This window comes from Bubalus kerabau, chromosome 22 (assembly GCF_029407905.1).
Source record: "Bubalus kerabau isolate K-KA32 ecotype Philippines breed swamp buffalo chromosome 22, PCC_UOA_SB_1v2, whole genome shotgun sequence".
In the NCBI taxonomy this organism is placed as follows: Eukaryota; Metazoa; Chordata; class Mammalia; order Artiodactyla; family Bovidae; genus Bubalus; species Bubalus kerabau.
The window spans coordinates 33400029-33422027 of record NC_073645.1 but is presented as its reverse complement, the minus strand read 5'-3'; the positions used below and the strand labels follow the sequence as shown (position 1 = coordinate 33422027).

At 36.4% G+C, this 21999-nt stretch overlaps 1 protein-coding gene and 1 long non-coding RNA gene across 2 annotated transcripts in view; one reads left to right on the top strand and one right to left on the bottom strand.

The window, feature by feature from the left end:
- LOC129637045 (uncharacterized) overlaps positions 1-21999 on the top strand; it is a 46679-nt gene that overhangs the window by 3356 nt on the left and 21324 nt on the right. Inside the window, exon 3 of the long non-coding RNA XR_008707320.1 lies at positions 1074-1151. This is a non-coding gene — a long non-coding RNA (uncharacterized LOC129637045). The remainder of the gene's footprint in view (positions 1-1073; positions 1152-21999) is intronic.
- Positions 6817-21999, bottom strand: part of SMC3 (structural maintenance of chromosomes 3) — a 38189-nt gene continuing 23006 nt past the window's right edge. The window contains exons 14-29 of the mRNA XM_055561019.1: positions 20016-20119; positions 19736-19835; positions 18954-19114; positions 18505-18646; positions 16483-16633; positions 14591-14743; positions 13191-13342; positions 12256-12414; positions 11256-11363; positions 10637-10745; positions 9788-10035; positions 9486-9698; positions 9018-9209; positions 8687-8864; positions 7999-8105; positions 6817-7225 (exon numbers count right to left, since the gene is read on the bottom strand). Of these exons, the coding sequence (XP_055416994.1) occupies positions 7154-7225; positions 7999-8105; positions 8687-8864; positions 9018-9209; positions 9486-9698; positions 9788-10035; positions 10637-10745; positions 11256-11363; positions 12256-12414; positions 13191-13342; positions 14591-14743; positions 16483-16633; positions 18505-18646; positions 18954-19114; positions 19736-19835; positions 20016-20119 (2349 nt within the window). The 3' untranslated portion in view covers positions 6817-7153. The remainder of the gene's footprint in view (positions 7226-7998; positions 8106-8686; positions 8865-9017; positions 9210-9485; positions 9699-9787; positions 10036-10636; positions 10746-11255; positions 11364-12255; positions 12415-13190; positions 13343-14590; positions 14744-16482; positions 16634-18504; positions 18647-18953; positions 19115-19735; positions 19836-20015; positions 20120-21999) is intronic.

The window sequence follows — 21999 nt, the reverse complement described above, 5'->3', positions numbered from 1 at the left end:
TAAGTGCTCGAGAATTCCAGAATCAAAAGCACTTAGCCAGTATGCTCCTCTGCAAAAGATGTGTGTGTGATACAGACTGGCGTGGGGGGGGGGGGGTTGCTAGTTTTGGATCTGCAATTGCTTCCCGGGGACCATCTGAAGTTAGGGACTGCAGAACCCAGGATTGCGTTTCAACAAAGCTTTTTGCTTTTGTGGCCTGGCATCCCTGGGGGATGGGTTGGGGGTGGAGAACGTAGCTGCAGGAAAAAGAAAAAAAGGCTCCGGGAATACACCTCAGATTTGTAGGCAGCTCGGAAACCAACTGGTCCAGAGGTGCTTTCACCCTGCTTTGTGGCAGGTCATTCTGCCAGTGTCAGTACCAATTTTGAGTTTTTAAAAGGGAGTCAGAGAGAAGAGATCTAGTGAAATAGGAGAGAGCAGGGCTCTCTACTCTCAGCCCCACCACTTTCTCTTTTTTTAAATATTTATTTGGCTGCGTCAGGTCTTGGTTGCAGCATGCAAACTCTTAATTGCAGCATGCGGAATCTAGTTCCCTGACCAGACTGAACCCAGGCCCCCTGCTTTTGGCCACTGGACCACCAGGGAACTCCCCCCACCTCTAACAGGAATTTTTCAGCAAGTTACTTCACCCTCATGGAAGCTTCCTTTTGTGCAGACTAGTTACCACCACCCACCTCAAATTTATTGCCCTCAAATGAGATGATAAAGGGGCTGTCTGGTATTTGTTGTTGTCATGTCTGCCTGTTTTTTGTGACCTCATGAACTGTAGCCCACTAGGCTCCTCTGTCCATGCGACTTCCCAGGCAAGAATACTGGGGTGTTCTTGTATTTCTTCCTCCTGGGGATCTTCCAGACCCAGGAATCAAACCCATGTCTCCTGCATTGGTAGGTGAATTCTTTACCACTGAGCCACCAGGGAAACCCCTGTCTATTTAGTAGGTAATTAGTTACTATTAACTCAAAGTTAAACTGTATAAATTCGATACATGGCAAAGATGCTTCTGTCCCAAGGGATCAAGATGACCACCTGAAATCAAACTTTTTTTTTTTTTCCCGTACTGCCTTGCTTGCAGGATCTTAGTTCCCTGACCAGAGATTGAACCCAGGGCCCCGGCAGTGAAAGTACCAAGTCCTAACTACTGGACCTTCTGGTAAGTCCCCAAACATTTCTTTTTAATATCCAGCCAAGGACAGAGGTTAGACAACAGACACTCCAGGACTGTGTCCACAAAAAAAAAAGGCAGCAAAAGGTCACTGGAAAGACATCATTGGCATGCAGCTTCGGTAGTTTCTCTTTCTTGAAGGTTCCGGAGCTTTTATCTCACACTTGAGATGAAAGACAAGACATTCTTACCTCAGAATTGAAAGACCATGCTGCTTATTTCTCTACTTGTACCTTACAAACTCCAGGCCACTGTAAGGCCAGGCTCAGTACCAGTTATTTGCATCAGGGTCATAGATGTAGCTTTAGGGGGGCGAAGATTAAGGTCAAGGCCGGGCCCTGCGTGTGCACAAGCATGCACACATGCTGCTTGACACCTGCTTCCCAAGAGGATGAACACTGTATTCTTCAGCAGCATGGAAACTGGGCTTCTGGGAAAATCCTTAAGAGGGATAACAGTACTTTCTCCAAGGCTACTGGGGTGCTAAGAAGGTTTCTTAGAAAACCAACCAGCAAGTACTGTCATCGTTCTGTGAGAGAATGTAAGAGACCCTGATTCTGCCTCAGAGTTGTGTAGGAGAGATGATGATGAAATGGTAAACTGGAATGCAATGTCACAGGTGAAGCTGTTTACATTAAGGGATGCAAGGTGAAAGTCAGCAACAGAAAATGGGAAATGAAGACAGTCTCTTCTGGGTCTACAGAAGGATTCAGAAGTCACAAGCAGAAAAAAAAAGCTGCTCTGAGGAGAAACAAGTAGGGCTTTGCAAGAAAGGGTTGCCCTTTTGTTAACAAGATTCTATTAAACATCTGCAGCATAGCTTTCTAAATAGCAACAATACAACCTGTTGCAAGCACTAGCCACCTTGGCTGAAGGCATCCAATTTATGACTGAACTGCAAGCAGTTAACACTTAGCTTGAACTTCTGCAACAGGGAAATCTCAAAAATATCACACCTCAACCTGCTCATTGCTCCTGAAACTCTAATAAGGAACTAAACAGGAAACTAGTTTGAAAACTATAGACTGAAAAAAGGAGGGGTTGGCATGTGGGAAGGGCCCCCTCTAGTGGTTCTGGAAATAAATGAACTAATTTGGGATTTAGAGTATCAGGAGCAAAGCACAGCTGCAGCAAACCTCAATCTTACCAAAAATCTTAATCATTATTTCTAATTCTGAAGTGGCATGACAGACTCCTATTTTAAAAAGAAAACCTCTTCTAGCAGGCTTCTGCCTTAGAAGCAACATGATCGTTTCCCTATGTTACACAATAACCGCTTCTGTGGTCTTCAGTTCAGTTGCAGTTCAGTCGCTCAGTCGTGTCTGACTCGGCGACCCCCTGAACCGCAGCACGCCAGGCCTCTTTGCCCATCACCAATTCCCAGAGCCTACCCAAACTCATGTCCATTGAGTCGGTGATGCCATCCAACCATCCCCTCCTCTGTCGTCCCTTCTCCTCCTGCCCTCAGTCTTTCCCAGCATCAGGGTGTTTTCAAATGAGTCAGCTCTTCACATCAGGTGGCCTTAGTTCCAAATGATTTGGTCTCACATCCATGTTCTTCACGTTCAACTTTCTAATGTTCTTTTTTCTCTCTCTCACCTATATGTACTTCTGTCTTATCAGTTTATAGAACCATCATTTTTAATGAACAAAAATTTCATACTTAGGGGACTAAGGTTGGATTTGGTATCACCACACACTTGACTGTGTATTACATAAGCAACATGCCAGGCACTGGTCTGAACCATACAGAATCCATAAAAGATAACATTCAAATGCTAACAGACTTATGCCAGCCAATGTGATGACTTGGGGGAGTAAATATATCCACGTTCTCCTTGAAAACCTAATCTCTATGCAGCCTCATACCCCTGTGCAGTTACTGGCTGCTACAAGGGCTCTTACACCCAGAAGACTCTCTGTCTCTAGGAAGGGGAGACCAAGTGCCACAAGGTGGCAGATTTATGGAGCAACACTGGCATCTTTCATGCAGAGAAGACTGGCAGCCAGGAGTAACCCAGCCCCCTAAGACATTCAGGCAGACAGAGATCAGAGTGTACCTAATTAGGTGAGAGCTAAAGAAAAGGGGAGAAGGGTAGGGAGGGAAAAGGTTTTGATTAAACAAAAGATGGTGGTGACTCACCCTTTGAAATCCGTTGCTGAGTGTAACGTGGAGGACCGATCAACACTGTGCAAAACAGCTCCCCTGTTTTCAGTTATCATTCCATATTTCATGTGTTTAAAAAAAGGTGCAGAAATTAAACAAAAAGCTTTCTATCTTGAGAAAATTAATTTCCAGGGTTCTGGGTAAAAATGCTCATTTTTGTCACTGCTGCTGAAACAATCTAAGCATCCAATAGGAGATTTAAGTAAATCAGGCTACTTCTGACAGAATTTTGTGGCTATTAAAATTTTGTTTCTGAAGAGATTAAAGAGGGATACTTCATATTGTATTACTAACTGAGAAGTTCAGGATATAAAATTATATACCCAGTATAAACCTAACCATAAAATTTTGTATGAAAATTTGAAGGAAATGCCCAAAAATGTTAATTGTGGAAGTCTGGCTGGTAAGGTGACCTAAAAATGCCATATTCTTCAAAACTACATGTAATATACACACTCTTCAAATCTATTAGTACTTTGTAAATAATATTAGTAAAATCTCAGAGTGGAAAAGTCAGAACAGAGAGAAACCCTTTTTAGATTTATGAATCACCGGCTAATTCCTTTGGTGAATTTCTGTCCCTCCTCTGAGTTTCTGGGTTAGCCAAATATTCCTGGATTTTCACATTTTTCTGTTCAGTAAGAATAATTTATGAGGAACTCCCTAGCGGTCCACTAGGTTAGGACTCCATCCTTCTACTGCCAGGGGCCCAGGTTCGATCCTTGGTCAGGGAACTAAGAACCTATAAGGGTAGAGAGACCAAAAAATTACATAATATAAAAATTTATGATGAGATATAGAAAGGAAAATGGGTTTTACATTTATATTGTTTCACTATTTAGGTGCTTACTGTTATAAACTCACTTAAGTCTCATTTACACTCTTAGGGAGATGCTTAAGAAGATTATTAGCAAGTTCTAGAATAATGCCATGCATGTAACATCCCTGCCAAATTCTTTACTATGGAGGCTTGATTGTATCGGGGCAAAGTTATAGATCATAAACTATATACCACTTCAGTCTGCATTTGTTGTCGTTGTCTCCCAGTCATGTCCGACTCTTTGCGACCCCATGAACTACAGCCCACCAGGCTTCCCTGTCCTTCACTATCTCCCAACTTTGCTCAAACTCATATCCATTGAATCGGTGAGGCCATCCAACCATTTCAACTTTTGTTGCCCCCTTCTCCTCCTGCCCTCAACCTTTCCCTGATGCTGGGGACTTTTCCAATCAGTCGGCTCTTCAATGTCCATAGGTGACTCATAATGAATATTCCTGGGGACATGCTTAAGAAACATTTTAGGAATGTTAGAAGGATACTGTGCTTATATAACCCTTTGAATGGGGTCTTAGAATTCTATTTCTTGAACCAAATTCTCTCTTAGGAAGATAAACAATCTACTGTATGTATGTGTGCTTAGTCTCTCAGTTGTGTCCAACTCTTTGTGGGCTCATTGACTGTAGCCCACCAGGCGCCTCTGTCCATGGAAACTTTCCAGGCAAGAATACTGGAGGGGTTGCCATTTTCTACTCCAGGGGATTTTCCTGACCCAGGGATCAAACCTGTGTCTCTTGCGCACACTGTACTGTATCCTCCCAACCCACATGAGCAAATGCACACATTTAAGTTCCAACCCTACTACCTCCAAATATCACTACTGTTTTGGAGATAGGGCTTTTAAAGAGGTGATCAAGTTACAATAAGGCTGGAAAGAGTGGGCCCTAGTCCTTAGGAGGAAATTTCCTTAAGTGGAAATCTGGACAAATGAGTTGTTTAAATGTTATGCTTCAAAAGGTATTATTAAGAAAGTAAAAAGACAAGGGCTGGGAGAAAATATCTACAAGTCACACACCTGACAACGGACTTTTGTATCCAGAATATAAAAAAACTCCCACTTCTGTTATTAGTATCCTATAATAATATAAACTATGATTCTATAATAAGAATACGAGTTAACAGAATTTAAACATGGGCAAAAGATGTGAACAGACATTTCACCAAAGATGACACATAAATGACCAGTAAGTACATAAAAAGGTGCTTAACATCATTAGTCATCAGGAAAATGCAAATTAAAACCACAATGAGATACCACTTCACATAAGAACGGCTATAACAAAAAGATTAGGTGTTGGTGAGGATATGGAAAAACCAGAACCCTCACAAACTACTGATAGAAATATAAAATGATACAGTTCCTTTGGAAAAGTCTGGCAATTCCTCAAAATGTTAAACATACCACATGACCCAACAATTCCAATCCTAGGTAAACACCCAAGAATACACAAAAACTTGTTCATAGATACTCACAGAGGCATTATTTATACTAGCCAAAAGGTAGAAACAACCCAAATGTCCAACTAATGAATGATTAAACAACACAGTATACAGGTGACCTTTGAACAACATAAAGGTTAAGGGTGCTGACTTCCCCTTAGAGCTGAAAATTCAAGTAATGCTATGTCTGCCTCAAAAACAAAGGAAATGATCCATAAAATGAAAATACAGGTAACTATACTGAAAAATATCCAAGTATAAGCAGACCTGACCAGTTCAAACAAACATTGTTCATGAGTCAAACTGTATAATCATACAATGGGATATTATTCAGCAATAAAATGGAATCAAATACTGGTATGTGCTATACCATAAATGAACCTTGAAAACATGCTAAATAAAGGAAGCTAGTCATAAAAGGTCCTATACTGTATAATTCTGTTTACATGAAATGTCCAGAATAGGCAAATCCATAGTATGAAACATACATTTGTGGTTGCCAGGGGAATAAGAGGAAAGGGAGATATAGTGTGACTGCTGATTGGTCCAGTGTTACTTGTGGGGTAACTGAAATGCTCTAAAATTTGATTGTACAGATGGCTGCACAATTCTGTGAATAAACTAAAAAGCATTGAATTGTGCTATACTATTTTGAAGGGTGAATGTTATGGTGTGTGAATTACCTCAATAAGCAATTTAAAAACACAATAAACAACAAAGCTCTCCTTTGGGAAAAGACCAATGTTCCAATAACAAGGTTTTCCAAACTATTTACTTATCTGGAGGAACAACAATTTCTTGGACACACTTCCTAACTTATATTAAACACACTGCCATTTTAAATTAAAAATACTTTTTAAAGGACAGTTACATTGAGTTATAGTGGGGTTTCTAATCCTCACTGAGGGTCAGGATCACCTTATGGAACTTTAGAATTAACATTGACCAAGAGTCTATTCCTTAGAGATTTGGATTCAAGTGGTCTAGGGAAAGACTTAAGCAGTGTTACATTTTGAAAAGCTCCCTCCCATGGATTTAAACAAGCAGCCAGGACTGGAAATCATATTGCAATTCAACAGAATATTAACCCATATTTTAAAAATCTTCTTTTAGGTGAAGGCAGACCTTTTCTTAAGCAAAACAAAAAGCAGATATTTAAGAAAAATTTGTTTCCAATCATACACCTATAAATAAAAAGCCACATAAAATAGTCATAAAACCAATTATTTAATTGAAGCTATAAAAAGAGGCAATAAACTTGATAAAATAATTAGGAAACAATATTTAGCAAATTTTAAAAGATTTAAAACAGGAGAACACTTTACAAAAAGTTGTGTGGGAAATAAAATCCTTAAACTATGAATAGAAATGTAACATTACAGAGTATGTTATAAAATACAATGACAGAACTATAAAAGGACTATGTATACTCTAAGCTGAAAACTATTAATAATGACCAGATATTTAAGTTTAAATTTACAGTTCCTGGGTAAAAGGATTATATTACTTTACACATCTTCCAGACCAATGGGCAGTATTTTCCAATTAACCATGAGTGGTATCATCTTCTACAAAGTCTTTGGCCATCTCTGCTGTGATCACATCAATATGACTAACCTGAAGAATAAACATTAAAAACAGAATCTGTTAAATTGTAAAGAAACTTACCAGTGTTCCCACTGGATATGGTAATACTTTAAAAATACAGCCAATTACCTATAAATTTCATATTTCAAGTCAACTGACTCTAAAACACTGACTGATAAAACCCTTATTTTAATGCTGTTTGTTCAACTGCTAAGTTGCTTCAGTTGTGTCCGACTCTGTGCGACCCCACAGACGGCAGCCCACCAGGCTCCCCCGTCCCTGGGATTCTCCAGGCAAGAACACTGGAGTGGGTTGCCATTTCCTTCTCCAGTTTGTTCAAAACATGAGTCTAAAAAATATTTTGCATTTTAATGCTCTGAAGATACAGATAAGTACTAATGTCTAAATATCTGAACCACATTTTTGTACAGTTTTTTATTACTTTGCTATTTCAAAGAATTTTAAGGCTGAAAACACCTGGAAGAGCCATGTGGTCTAACCAAATATAAATCAATGTATGTAAATGTTAAAGACTGCATTAAATAAGCACTAAATAGACTAGAGAGGAGGATAATGTCTCTTAATGCCAATGAAAATAAAACTATGCAATGAATGCCAAAAAAAAAAAAACCTGATAAGCTTCATAAACATTTTAAGGTTTTTTTCACAAAGACATCATCATCCAATAAGCAACAAGTTTCTGAATTTTTTCTCATGACTTAAGTAACCACAAAAAAAAGAACTGAACGGATACAATGGATTAAATACTATATGAACTTAAACTTCATGTAAAAAAATTTTACCTTATTTCTGAACTTCACACCATAGAATTTGTCAGCTGACTCAAGCAGTTCAGGCCTAAAAGTAGTTGTAATGAATTGAGCATGTACAGCAAGCTCCATAATCATATCTGTAAAAAGAAAGAGTAATTTAATAAAACCGTTTTCTCAGTAGAACTAAAAATTTAAAAAGCAACGATCTTTAATCTTACCTAAAATTTAAAACTGCCTGTTGGCATACGTCTATAGAAAGCATCAATTTATTTCTTAAGCTAGGGATAAACCTTTAACACCGATATCTTAGTTACAGAATATAAAAGCAGCATTTTCCAACTGGATTAGAAATAATATCAAAGTAAATTTTTCTCATCCAGAAAAACCAAAAGCAACCTCTTCCTGCTACCCATTCCCCCAAGATCTTTTGAACTTACTAAAGATCAGGTATAGATTATTTAAACACAAAATAAAATCTGTTTATGAAAAACAAGTTTTAAAAGGAGAGACATTTGTATAAAAAGCTTAACTGGGGTTGGATTTTCAATTGTTTCATGTTTCTCATAGAACTAAACTTTGTAGTCTAATAAAGAGAAATTATTTTGTTTACTGAATAATACCCTGTCTAGTCTCCCCAGATACCTCAGGCAGCAAGAAATATATGACAGAAGAGGCACGCTATCATTTCTAGTAAGTTACTATGAAACCAAAACTGTACCCGACACAGCCTTTCTGTGCTGAGCATCCAGAGCCTGGTCAATCTCATCAAACAAGTAAAAAGGAGCTGGGTCACATTTCTGAATGGCAAAAATCAGAGCAAGAGCTACCAAGGATTTCTGTCCACCCGAAAGCTGTTGCATTTCTCTCATTTCACCTTGTTTTCCTGTAAATGACACCTAAGAAAATATTTAATTAGAGTTAATATTTCAAAGGGGTAAAATCACCATCATCCCTTAAAATTAAATTGCATACAGTGTACCAATTTAAGATTTGCAAAATATTCCACTATGATAATGCTATCAGGAAAATTGAATATAAAGTTATTTTACCCTAATTCCAACTCCAGTGAACTGGTCAACTGATGGAACGCTGCTTTGTGATCCAGAGCCCCTCTCACTTTCACCACTCCCTTCTCCTTCATCCTGAGACTGACTGCCTTCCACATCTCCTTTCTTCATCACCAAAGTAGCTTTGCCACCAGGGACCAACTTCTGGAATACTTCACTAAAGTTTTTGGATACCTTAAAATGAATAATATATAAATAGGTGTCAAATGGAATATGTACTTTTTAAAACAAAGACAAAAATTATTTAAAAGGAATAAAAAATATTTTCATTTTTTAATCTTAAGAACAAGAATAACAGATTGGATCCTTGTAAGAGCTGTATATATACTGGATGTCTGTAAGTATTAGAACAATTATCAGTGGGAAAAAAAGCTTTTAAATCTTTACAAATTGAATGATAAACTGAGTATCTGATTTTAGCTTGTGTATTAACTACAAACAGAAACATACCTGTTTGAAAGTTAACTGAATAGCTTCGTATTTTCGAAGTTCAAGTACATTCATCAGTTCCATGATTGATTTGTACCCCCTGTCCAACTCTTCTTGTCGCTTTATTAACTTTTCTTTCTGCTCCGAGAAATTTACAAACTGATCTAAAGCTTTTTTGTTAACATGGCTATACTTCTTCAATTCTGTGTTGCACTGTTCAAGTTTTCGAAACAACTATAAAGAGAAAAAAAAAAACATATAAATAAACTCACATGTAGGAAAATTTGTAATGAGATTTCATATTTAAAACAAACTAGATTTACCTGTTTGAGGCTCAGTGTTTGGTATTTTTCAAATGCTTCCTGTGGAAGTGATCCAAGTTCTCGAATTTTCTTCATACACTCTTCTTTCTTCTTCAGCAGCATGCCTTGTCGGTTTGTCATCTTTTCTAGTTCTTTAGTGTCATGATTTATAGCATCCATGTGTTCTTTTTCCATATTTTTCCAGCGCTCCATACTCTTCTGCAGCTCCTTAATTCCAGCTTCTGTTTTATCGATGGAATTGTCCAAATCTAAAATGGGGGGAAAACCAAATTAGGCCATAACAGTTATTGTATTTTGGCTGAGCCATGCGGCTTGCAGGATCTTAGTTCCCTGACCAGAGAGTGAACCTAGATCCTTGGCATGAAAGCAGGGAGTCCTAACCACTGAATCGCCAGGGAATTCCCCGTAACACCTATTTTAAGGTGTTATCTGACCAAACATTTTAATGGTCAAATCTATCAAAATAAATAGGTTTAAATTTTCCTGTGAAAATTTATGAAAGAATTCAAAATAAAATTGGGAGTGTACACAAGCTATTCAGTTTATAAAAACCTAGAAGAATTTTCTTCTCAGCAATTAAGTGTCAACAAACTTGATTCAGCTATTCCATGCTTTTGTCAATGAAACGAATAATGTATGGTCTCTTAAAAACTGCCACAAACATTTCAATAAAATGAAGGTGACTATAATCAACACCCTAAACTCTGTTCACTAGAAACTGTTTACTACAAAAACTTCTGGTACATGCTTTTGCCTATTTGGGTATTTCATTTTGTAATACAGTCTTATAAAATGAATAAGCTAAATTTAACTAGATATCAAAAACATTTTTACAAAATAAACATTCACCTTCTGATCTTGCCATGGTATCTTTCACCCTTTTATTGATAGCTTCAAGTTCTGAGGTTGTAGCAGTGAGAACAGTACCCCCTTCTGTCTCTCTCAGTTCATTGAGTTCCTATAACACAAAAGGAACACAGGAGCATTAAGCCATAAAAATATAAACTTTGTTAGTTTCAAAATGCTATGACTGCCAATGTTTATATAGCTGTTGATATGTTTGAATAAACACTTAAGGAAACCAAAAAACATACTTCAAATAGTTGTAAATACTTAAGGTATCCATTAAGCAGGAAAAAAATGATTAATGACTAAAACATTTCTTAGCATCTGACCACTACTGAGAAAATATTTGTAACTAATATTTACTGAGTACCTAGAATGTGCCAGATAATCACACAAAACATACTGCTATGCTTATTTTACACAAGAGGAAACTGGAGCTTAGAAATATCAAATGACTTGACCAACACAGCACACTAGGCGGCAGTGTGAGATCTCCAAGCCAGGGCAGGTAGTCAGACTGCTAGTCTTTCTGTCCCCAGAGTCCATACTCTAAATCAGAGCCTCTCACGTAAGCATATTCAAAAGGTTATGCTCATCAAGAAACCATCAAAAGACAACGTACCTGTTCTACTTGGTCCAAGCGTTTTCTCAAATTCTCATTGAGATAAGTCTCTACTCGAGTAATAATACCTTCTAATTTAATTCTTTCATTCAGTAGTTGTCTGTTTTCCTAGAAGAAAAAAGAAAAACAAAATTGTTTGTCAACATAGGCATGCGCATTTCACATACAGGAATGCTATTAATCTGTTGTTGTCTCCATTCAGATCAGATCAGATCAGATCAGTCGCTCAGTCGTGTCCGACTCTTTGCGACCCCATGAATCGCAGCACCCCAGGCCTCCCTGTCCATCAAGTCAGTGATGCCATCCAGCCATCTCATCCTCTGTCGTTCCCTTCTCCTCTTGCCCTCAATCCCTCCCAGCATCAGTCTTTTCCAATGAGTCCACTCTTCGCATGAGGTGGCCAAAGTACTGGAGTTAAAAGACCTTTATTTTCTTCATCTACTCTCAGAAGTTGTTTTGTGGAATTTACTCGACATTTAAATGCTCTTTTGATGAATTTGTGGGGGAGAAAGTGTCCTCCCCGTCCTACTCCTCCGCCATCTTGGCTCCTCCCCCCTTCATCTACTCTCTTATCTATCCAGAAAGGCTATTTTTGTGCCTGGTTCTTTTTATGAGGCATACTACCAAAAATATTTTTCTTTTCCTCCTTTTCACTTTTTGAATTTAGTGTTAATTATTTACATCTATATTTAAGAATCAAATGTTATTAAAATGTTTAATCAAAACCATTTTTAAATATGTAAAAGTGGTCAGATGAATAAATAGCAAAGCTAACAAGCTCGATTTTACTAAAGACAAACGCATTAAATAAGATGAAAGAAAATAAAGATTTCTTATACAACCTTATCATAAGGTTTAGAAAAACTTACTAAAATCTCATTTACTTTAATGGATACTGAAGTCTTAATCTTATATTTTCTCAGTATCTCTTTCACACTCTTTTACTAGCAAGAAAGACACTTTTCACAACAGTTGATTTTTTTCTGTCAACTGTACTTGCCTGCTGAAGTTGACGAATTTCATCATTCAGTGCATCTACCCTCTTCTGATCTTCAAGACTAAGTTGAGAAAGCAAATCAGTTCCCAGTTCTGCTTTCAGTGATTCTCTGGTGGACTCCATAGCATGCAAACTCGCCTCCAAACTTTGTAAGCTACGTTGCTATATGACAGATTTTCCATTTATTAGTAACGGTATTAGTCAGTGTACACTTACAGTAGTGAAAAATTGGAGACCATCAATATTTGATATTAAAGTGAGCTTAAATAATATTATCTCAAATATTAGATGCCCATTACATTTGATAATTAGAACTATGCAGCAACAAGAAAAATGTTTACGATGCAATGTTAAGCAGGATGTGTGGAATAAATATATCATATTCCATGGTCAAACTATATAAAAATCATTATGCATATTCATAAGAACAGAAAGAAGCTGCTAGAATGTTAGGGTGGTCTAATTGTGGGTATATACACTACATTTTTAACTTTGTTGTTTTAGTATAATTGATGTACAAAATTAGTAGTTTTTGTTTTGCTCATGTTTATGAGACCAATGGATATTATCATTTGTAATAGCAATAACAATTCACTTTCTAACTCATTTTAATATAATTTTGGGCAAAATGCAGTCAAATAAATCCATAAATAGCATTTACAGACACAAATGGTACCTGGCTGACTATCAAACAATACTTTTATGTCATGGCTCAAAATGCCTACTGGCTTAATGAAGTTGGAAAATATGAATTTGGCATACAAAAGTAGACTCTTGAGTACTCATGAGTAAAAGTGTGATAAAGATACATGCAGATACCCAAAGTATGGGCCTAAATGAAAATGGAACATAATGTATATGCTATATAACCTACACAATATATAGTCTACCCCAAATCTATATAATTAAATATATTTTTAAAAAGCATATTTACGAACCTTGGGCATAAAGGTTTTCTCTGACTGCTGCCTCTTCTCTTTTAACATCTTCATTTCTGATAATATGCTATCTCGAGATGCTTTAAATTTCCTTTGCTGAGTCTCTATTTGCTGCATTTGGTTCATAAGCTGATCAATTTCATTATTAATCCATATACAAGGCTAAGGAAAATTCTCTTCAGTGTCTATTAACTTGTATCCCCTTCCTTTTCTTTATCCCTAGATTAAGCTATTTCCCCAAATTTAAGTACCATAACAACACAGAATTAAATCCTATGTCAAGTCTGTTCAGTCATAAAAGCAGCTTTAAACATTTTAACCCACTACTCTCTCAAAATAACATACAATTTTACCAACTGCTATATAAAATAAATAAAACCATGGGAAAGTCCTAAAGGAAGCTAAATGATACACATTTTAAAATATATATCTTTTTCATTCATCAAGTATTTACTATATAAACTATTATGCTTAAAGCACTATGTAAGACAGTCAGATGTGAAGAGGAGGCTTCACGTATTTTCCCAGGCAAGATCTGTGCTCAAATCTTGCCAAATTTGGGCAGATTTCAAAGTATGCAAAGTCAAAGCTAAGACGTTCATTTACCTTCTTCTCTGTGCTCTTGCTTCCAACTGATGACAAAGAAGCTATACACTCACAATTTTTAAAATGCCAGTTTCAATAAAAATATCCTAATGAAGCAGTAAAAATAATTATTTTCACTGCTTGAGTACCTGTATTTAATATTGTGTGACATAATGCAAGGTATATACACAAAGCACTTTTGCCTTATACCATGGTTATTTTAAGAAAATGGACATGCACAACTGTTTTAGTTTTGAGCTGAACTAGTCACTTTTCACAGAAAACCATTTTTATCTGAAAAAACGGAAAGAACCATAGTTACTAAGACTTGCATTTTGATGGACATTTCCTCCACTAATACTAAATCTTAAACTCAAGATAATAACCCCTAATAGACATTTTTCAATCCTTATATATTTAACTTCTATGTAATATGTGGCATTCCTGATACTGCCCACTCTTCTTCCAGTGAAACCATATCCTGGTTTTCTTCCTATAATTGTCTGACAAATCCTCCTCAGCTCCCTTTACAATCTTAAATTTCTGTGTTCCTCAGGTTCTTTTCTCTCAGAAATACACTCACTGCCATTAACTATGTAACAGTTAAGCAAAGGATATTACAATGGTTTTTAGTTTTCTCCCTGTTTTCGGAAGTTAAACGGACATACTACACAAGCTTAAGTAAAAGTCAAAATAAAACACATGGGATACTTCCCCCCCACTGTGTATGTGAAAATACATCTAACACTCAAAAGATTGTGTATTCCAACCAAAACACAGGTCTTTCTCTACAGCAACACAAGACAAAAAGATATTTTCAATATTTCTGCGCAGATTTTCATTGAGCTTTGCTTCAAGCTCACCAAGTTCTTCTTCCGCTTTTCTAACATCTTTTTGTAATTCAAGTCTAGACTTCCTTGTATCATAATAGCCTCCAGTCAAAGCACCTCGATGACTAACTTGGTCACCTATTAATAAAACATAATAAAATTAGTAATTCTGTATAACAACATCTTTATTCAACAATAAATTGATTCATAATCAAACACGTAGATTAATCTAAAGGTTTTACCTATTTAATAAGAACTTAAAAGTTAAGAGTTTAAGCCACCCCGGAAAAAATGTTGTTTTACAATATGAACACTTGCACTTAAAAAATATACCTTCCAGGTAAACCTGAACATTTGCCAGAAAGGAAAGAAGTGTTAAAGACTAACAGGAACATGTCAACAAGACACAGAACCTAGCTTGAAATTCCCAATTGCCGTAACTGGAAATATGAAAATCAAAAATAATAATGGCAATTTGGAACACATTGAATAATAAAAAAAAATCCATGAATCACAGCAATACATAAAAAGGAAAAAAGGAGGGGGCTTTTCTTTACAGAAAAGTGACAGCTAATAAATATAGAAGCAATCACGGAATTTTAGAATGATCATTTTGAAATCCTCAATGTATTAATCAAGTCAGGCAAGGGTCACCAAAGGATGCTCAGCCCTTGGCAAAAAACTTTGGGGGGAACCTGATATTCATGTGTCCATATCATTTATTACTTACAAAGGGGAAAAGGTACCTTTACAACCAAGATCTGCTAGAGGTCAAAGCTGACCACTAACAGTGGGACACGCAGTAAGAAGTACACATCACCCATGCCAAGAATGCTTATCCTAACCTAATAAAGAGGAAGCAGTAAGACAAATCCACAACACAAAAGATTTTTGAGAGGGCAGACAGAAGAAGCAAGAACCACAGTCCCACAGTGGCTAAACCAAAAACTACATCACAGAAAGTTAACCAGGATGAAAAAAGCAGAGGGTTTTGTCCCAGATGAAGGGGCAAGACAAAATCCCAGAAAAACAACCAAATGAAGTGGAGAGAGGCAATCTTCCAGAAGAACTCAGAATGATAGTCAAGATGATCCAGAATCTCAGAAACAGAACAAAGATTGAGAAGATGCAGAAATGTTAATCAGAGACCTAGAAGAACTAAAGAACAAACGAGATGAACAATACACTAGAAGGAATCAATAGCAGAACAACTGATGCAGAAGAATGGATAAGTGACCTGGAGGACAGGATGTTGGAAATCACTGCTGCAAACAGAATAGAAAAAAGAATGAAAAAAAAAAATGAAGACAGAACACAAGAATTTCTTTGAAAAAGTAAATTTCTGGGGGTGGGAGGAAAACTGGAGAACTGTGCTATACTGAAACTGTTTATGCTCCCCTGTAAACATATAGGGGAAAAAAAAAAAGAAAATGAGGACAAGTGAACCTATATACCAGAGGTTCTTAACCTTCACTCAAAATAAAATTCAGGAGGTCCACTGCTAGATCTCGTTTTTAATATCTTAAAGAATAAATTACTATGTCATATTTCTAGAAATATTGTGATAACCATGCCAACTGGTTTCTTTGGTGATTCAAAGTATTTTGTTTAATACATTTAAAAAATTTTTGAGAAAGGTGCCAGAGGCTTCACCAAACCAAGTCCATGGTGCCAAAAAGGTTAAGTAAGAAATTAATTCTACTATGCATTAAATGATTATACTTATGAGACATCAATTAAACATAAAGTGTTGACCTTCTTTAAATTCTGACTTGAATAAACCAACAGGATTTAAAAATGAGAAGTAACTGGACATGAATTTTCAAATACTTTTAAAGGAATTTATTTGTTCAAAGCTAATAATTACTATTACGAACCTTCCAAGGTTATGCAGTCCATAGTGAAAGCACGGGCCAACTGGGTTGAAACTTCCATACTACGACAAATAAGTGTTTTTCCAAATACATGTTTGAAAGCTTTGTCAAATCTGGGATTGTACCTCAATTTACTTATCATAGGAATAGCATCCTAAAAATGAGTATGTTGTTAGCAAGCAAAGAAATCACAACACAATTAATTAAAATGTGTTATCAGAATTGTAAATTACATTTTTCTGAAATACAAATAAACAAAATGCCTTTACATTTCAAAACTGTTGATTTTTATACTGAACAAGTGAGAAAAATCATTCTACTGAAATATCCTGGAAATTGTACTCATGTAAGTCATCCAGGTTTTCAATAGTATAGAGGTTTTCAGAGTACAGTGATAAAGAGCTCAGTGGCTTTGGAGCCAGACTGCTCAAGTTCAAATCTCAGTTCTGCTTCTCAGATGTGTGCTCTGGACAAGCTGCTTAACTTCTATACTCATCTATAGAACTACAATAACAACAGTACCTTCCTCACAAAGTTGTTAAGATTAGGCGAGTTATAAATGTGAAACATTCAGGGTAGCATCTGTCACACAGAAGGGACAAATATAAACTAACAGTATATTCTCAAAATATTTTCATTTTATTTTCATCTAATAATCTACACACATATAACCTTAGTTAGATACTCAGAAAAATATTTTTTCAGATAAAATTTATTTTCCCTTTTTTCTCTCTCAACTGGCAGAATCAAATTTTTACATTAGGAAATACATCCTACATACAGAAAAAAGCAATAAATATGTTGTTGCTGCTGCTAAGTTGTTTCAGTCGTGTCCGACTTTGTGTGACCCCAGAGACGGCAGCCCACCAGGCTCTCTCGTCCCTGGGATTCTCCAGGCAAGAACACTGGAGTGGGTTGCCATTTCCTTCTGCAATGCATGAAAGTGAAAAGTGAAAGTGAAGTTGCTCAGTCGTGTCCGACTCCTAGCGACCCCATGGACTGCAGCCTACCAGGCTCCTCTGTCCATGGGATTTTCCAGGCAAGAGTACTGGAGTTGCCATTGCTTTCTCTGAATATGTTAAGCTTAAATTAATAATTACAAAGCAAACACCAATATAACCACCATGTAGGACAAGAAACAAAACACTACTATAAAACCCAGAAGTCACGAGTGTAGCCCTCTTCTAATCATAGCAGTTATCTCCAATGGTTACCTGCTGGTGATGACCACTCTTATAATTTTGTGGCAATCACTTCCTTGCACTTGTAGTTCTGTCATCTAAGATTCCTTTTGTTCAGGTATTGTAAAGGGAACAACACTATATGCATTCTCTCGTGACTTGCTTCACTCACATATCACATTTAGGACTCAATTTCTCCTCCTCAAAACGTCAGAGATAGTTTGTAGATTTAAAAGAAAAGGCTAGACTACTTAAATAGCTCATAAGATTCTCACTGTTCCTCTTCAACTGTAGCTCATTCTCCCAGGGTTTTAGCTTTAACCTTAAAAAACAGTGAAATAACTGCTACTACCATCAACATTCTGAAGCCCAACACCTCAAAGCAATTACATTTTTATCAAGGATGATGTCTAAGTAATATTTTTAATCTGTTAAAAAGCATACCAGCTAATAACAAGAGCAACATTATGCTTTCAGAGCCTATCATCTTGCTAGGTATTCTTAATCTAATTTATAAGCTGTTTTAAAAAAAAGAATATTCAGAAATCTTATTTACTTTAAATGATACCTCCTTAGGGAATTCTCCAATTATTAAATCTTAATTTTGTCTCCTTGAGTTACACTCTCAGAATACCCTGTACTGATGTATTTTAACACTTTGCACATTTTGCAATGGTTTATGTCATGGCTGTGACCTCTGTCTTCCTTCCTTTCCTCATCCAGCATTAACTATCCTCTACGGTAAGAAAGGAATGTTTTCCTCACAGACCATGTGAACCAGTGTATAGTGCTAAACCAAGAAAAAAACTTATTGAAAGACAGACTTTAACACACATCAACTCACATTGGTTTCAGGATAGGCGGTATCCCTTACATCTAACTTGTTAAGAGGCAGGAAAGTAACCTCTCCAGGAAGATTCATTTTATTAAACTCCATCAAAATCTTTGTGCTGACTTCATCTGAATCAACAATGTGATAAAATAACCTACATGGTAAAGAGAATGAGATAGGTCCAAAGTGCTTTAAACATTTAAGCAAACAAGTTACTTTTTTTCTATGCAATCCAATTTGTATGGGGAGGGCTACTCAGAAAATTCCAAGGGAGGGAGCGAAAGTACAAAAAGGAAAAGTTCTAGTTTCTACAACTAGGAACAAACACTTAGCATCAATGTCTTTAATTGGAATATTAAGTAAGAGGATATATTTAAACTACAAAAGGTTGTTTCTTAGGTTATTCTTATTCCCTCTTTTCTTTAAAAAATCAAAACATCAAGCAAAAAAACAAATCTCACCTGTTTCCAGCAGTGACTTCCACACATGTGTAGAAAGCAGGCTCACATTCAAAGTTATTCATCACAATACCATGATAGCCATTTTGAACATGCTGGTTTATTCCTTTTCGACGGAAGTGGTCTAGCACTTTATTTATGCTGTCTATTCCATTTAAAATGGCCTGTTCAGAAACAAAAAATTGTAAAATACTGCTAATGGCACTCATGCTGATATAAAATGCCCCTATTACTCTATACATTAAAAAAAATATACCAAATTGGGAGACTGGAATTGACATATACACAACTACATATAAAACAAACAACAATAAGAATCTACTGTACAGCACAAAGAACTCTACTCAATGCTCAGTAATGCCCTATTTGAAAAAAGAATCTAAAAAAAGAGTGGATATACTTATATGTATAACTGATTCACTTTGCTGAACACCTGAAACTAATACAACTCTGTAAATCAACTATATTCCAATAAAAATTTTAAAAAATAAAAAATATACCACAGATTAAACACCTTCTCCAACAACAGGTCAACTCCTTTTAAATATGCCAACTATGTGCAACACCTTGTATTATGGATTCTGTCCCATGACATTAGCATTAAAAATGGACCCTTCATCTAGAACTCAAAAGTGCTATTTTTAATAGCATGGGTGCTTAAATGATATCCAGTATTTCATATTTATAAGACAAGTTAATTTGCATTCTTCTCTTGAAAGCTAATAAATTCTTATGCAGTGATAACTGACTCAATGCAAACTGAGGTAATGAAAGAACCTACCCACCTTTCCTGTTGCAGCTCTAAGGAGTTGCTGTTTCTTTTCAAGATCTTCTCTTTTAGCAGCAAGTGCCTGCTGTTCTGCATTCTCTTCTCTCCACAAGTAACTAATGAATAAAAAAGAGACTGTCTTCAATTTTAAAATTAAGACAATATGCTAACAGTATACAATTTTGAGGGAAGACTGAAATTAAACTGCTATAGTTAATTTATAATTTAAAGACCATTTAACAGCCAGTAACTACCATTACTCAAAAATATTAAGGCATACTTTAGTCTATACTAACTTTCTTTCACTTTGTAATTCATCTTTCTTATTTTTTACTTCGTAGTATTTTCTGTCCAGTTCTTCAACCCGAGCTTTGACTTCATTAAGATCCTGATCCAGTTTCTATGGAAATAAAAATACATCAAATTTAAAATCTAATTTCATACAAACTAATCCCTAGTAACAGAAAGCAGGTCAGTTGTTACCAGAGGATGGAAGAGTCCAGGAAAGGAGAGAGGGAAGAATTACCAAGGGATATGGGAAACATTTTGGGGTGATCAATAGGCTTGTTATCTTAATTGTGGTGATGGTTTAACAAGTACATACGTGTATCAAAACAATTAATTTGTTCATTAATGACCTTACTACTTCTATAATATATACTCTAGAATTTTAGAAGAAAAAAATTTATTAATAAATTCTCAAAACACTGCAGTGCATACTTTTCACATGGACCCCTCTATACACACACACACACACACACACACACACACACACACACACACTAGAATACAAGAGATTTAGGAACATACTAAGAAGCAAAAGGCTCTTTTGCACAATGTAATTAACACTGTAAAATAATCTCTATCCAGTATAAAGAACAGAGTTCACCCACACAAGTGGTCATTTTGATACACTTATATGCAACTGAAATATTGAAAAATAATTTGAAACTTGAAAAAGAATGAATAAAACCTCTCACTGCAAACTCCTGTTTTAGCACCAAGCTTTTTCAAAAAGGGCATCTGTTAAGGTTGATATTTCCATGAACTCAAGATAAAAATGCCTTTTATTTCAAGACAGGATGTAGCTATCTCAACTAAAACTATACTAACAAATTCCCAAAGAACTGACTACCTCAATCAATCTGTTTTCCATTCCTGACCAAAGTCCAAAGCACACTGGCCAGTAGTCTATTACTCCTGGTCACTTGTCCTACCAGCTGAGCTGTTTATGGTTACAGAATCAGTTCTGTTTGCTCCCTAGTATGTTTTTGTTTTTAGGTGACTGATTACATTAAACATTAGATAAACTGATGATATGAGTACAAGGAAAAGTTGTTCCTTTAAAAAAATGATTTAGTTTTGAACACACTCAAAGACTAGTCACTGAAAATTGGATTAAAAGAGCAAGTGAAAATGAAGTCGCTCAGTCGTGTCCGACTCTTTGCGACCTCGTGGACTGTAGCCAATCAGGCTCCTCCGTCCATGGGATTCTCCAGGCAAGAATACTGGAGTGGGTTGCCATTTCCTTCTCCAGGGGATCTTCCCGACCCAGGGATCAAACCCAGGTCTTCCGCATTGCAGGCAGAGGTTTTAACCTCTGAGCCACCAGGGAAGCCCTAAATGGGCAAAAACCTCTAATATATAAAACGTAAGTGCATATGGTAATAGATAATATGTACTTTATAATGGGCTTCTCAGGTAGCTCAGTAGAAATGGAGTAGCCATCATAGTCAACAAAAAAGTCTGAAAAGCAGTACTTGGATGCAATCTCAAAAACAACAGAATGATCTCTGTTCGTTTCCAAGGCAAACCATTCAGTATCACGATAATCCAAGTCTATGCCCCGACCACTAATGCTGAAAAAGCTGAAAGTTTCTATGAAGACCTACAAGACGTTCTAGAACTAATACCCAAAAAAGATGTCCTTTTCATTACAGGGGACTAGAATGCAAAAGTAGGAAGTTAAGAAATACCTGGAATAACAGGCAAATTTGGCCTTGGAGTACAGAATGAAGCAGGGCAGAGGCTAATAGAGTTTTGTCAAGAGAACACACTGGTCATAGCAAACATCCTCTTCCAACAATACAAGAGAAGACTCTACACATGGACATCACCAGATGGTCAATACAGAAATCAGATTACATTTTTTGCAGCCAAAGATGGGAGAAGCTCTATACAGTCAGCAAAAACAAGACTGGGAGCTGTGGCCAGATCATGAACTCCTTATTGCCAAATTCAGATTAAATTGAAGAAAGTAGGGAAAACCAATAGACCATT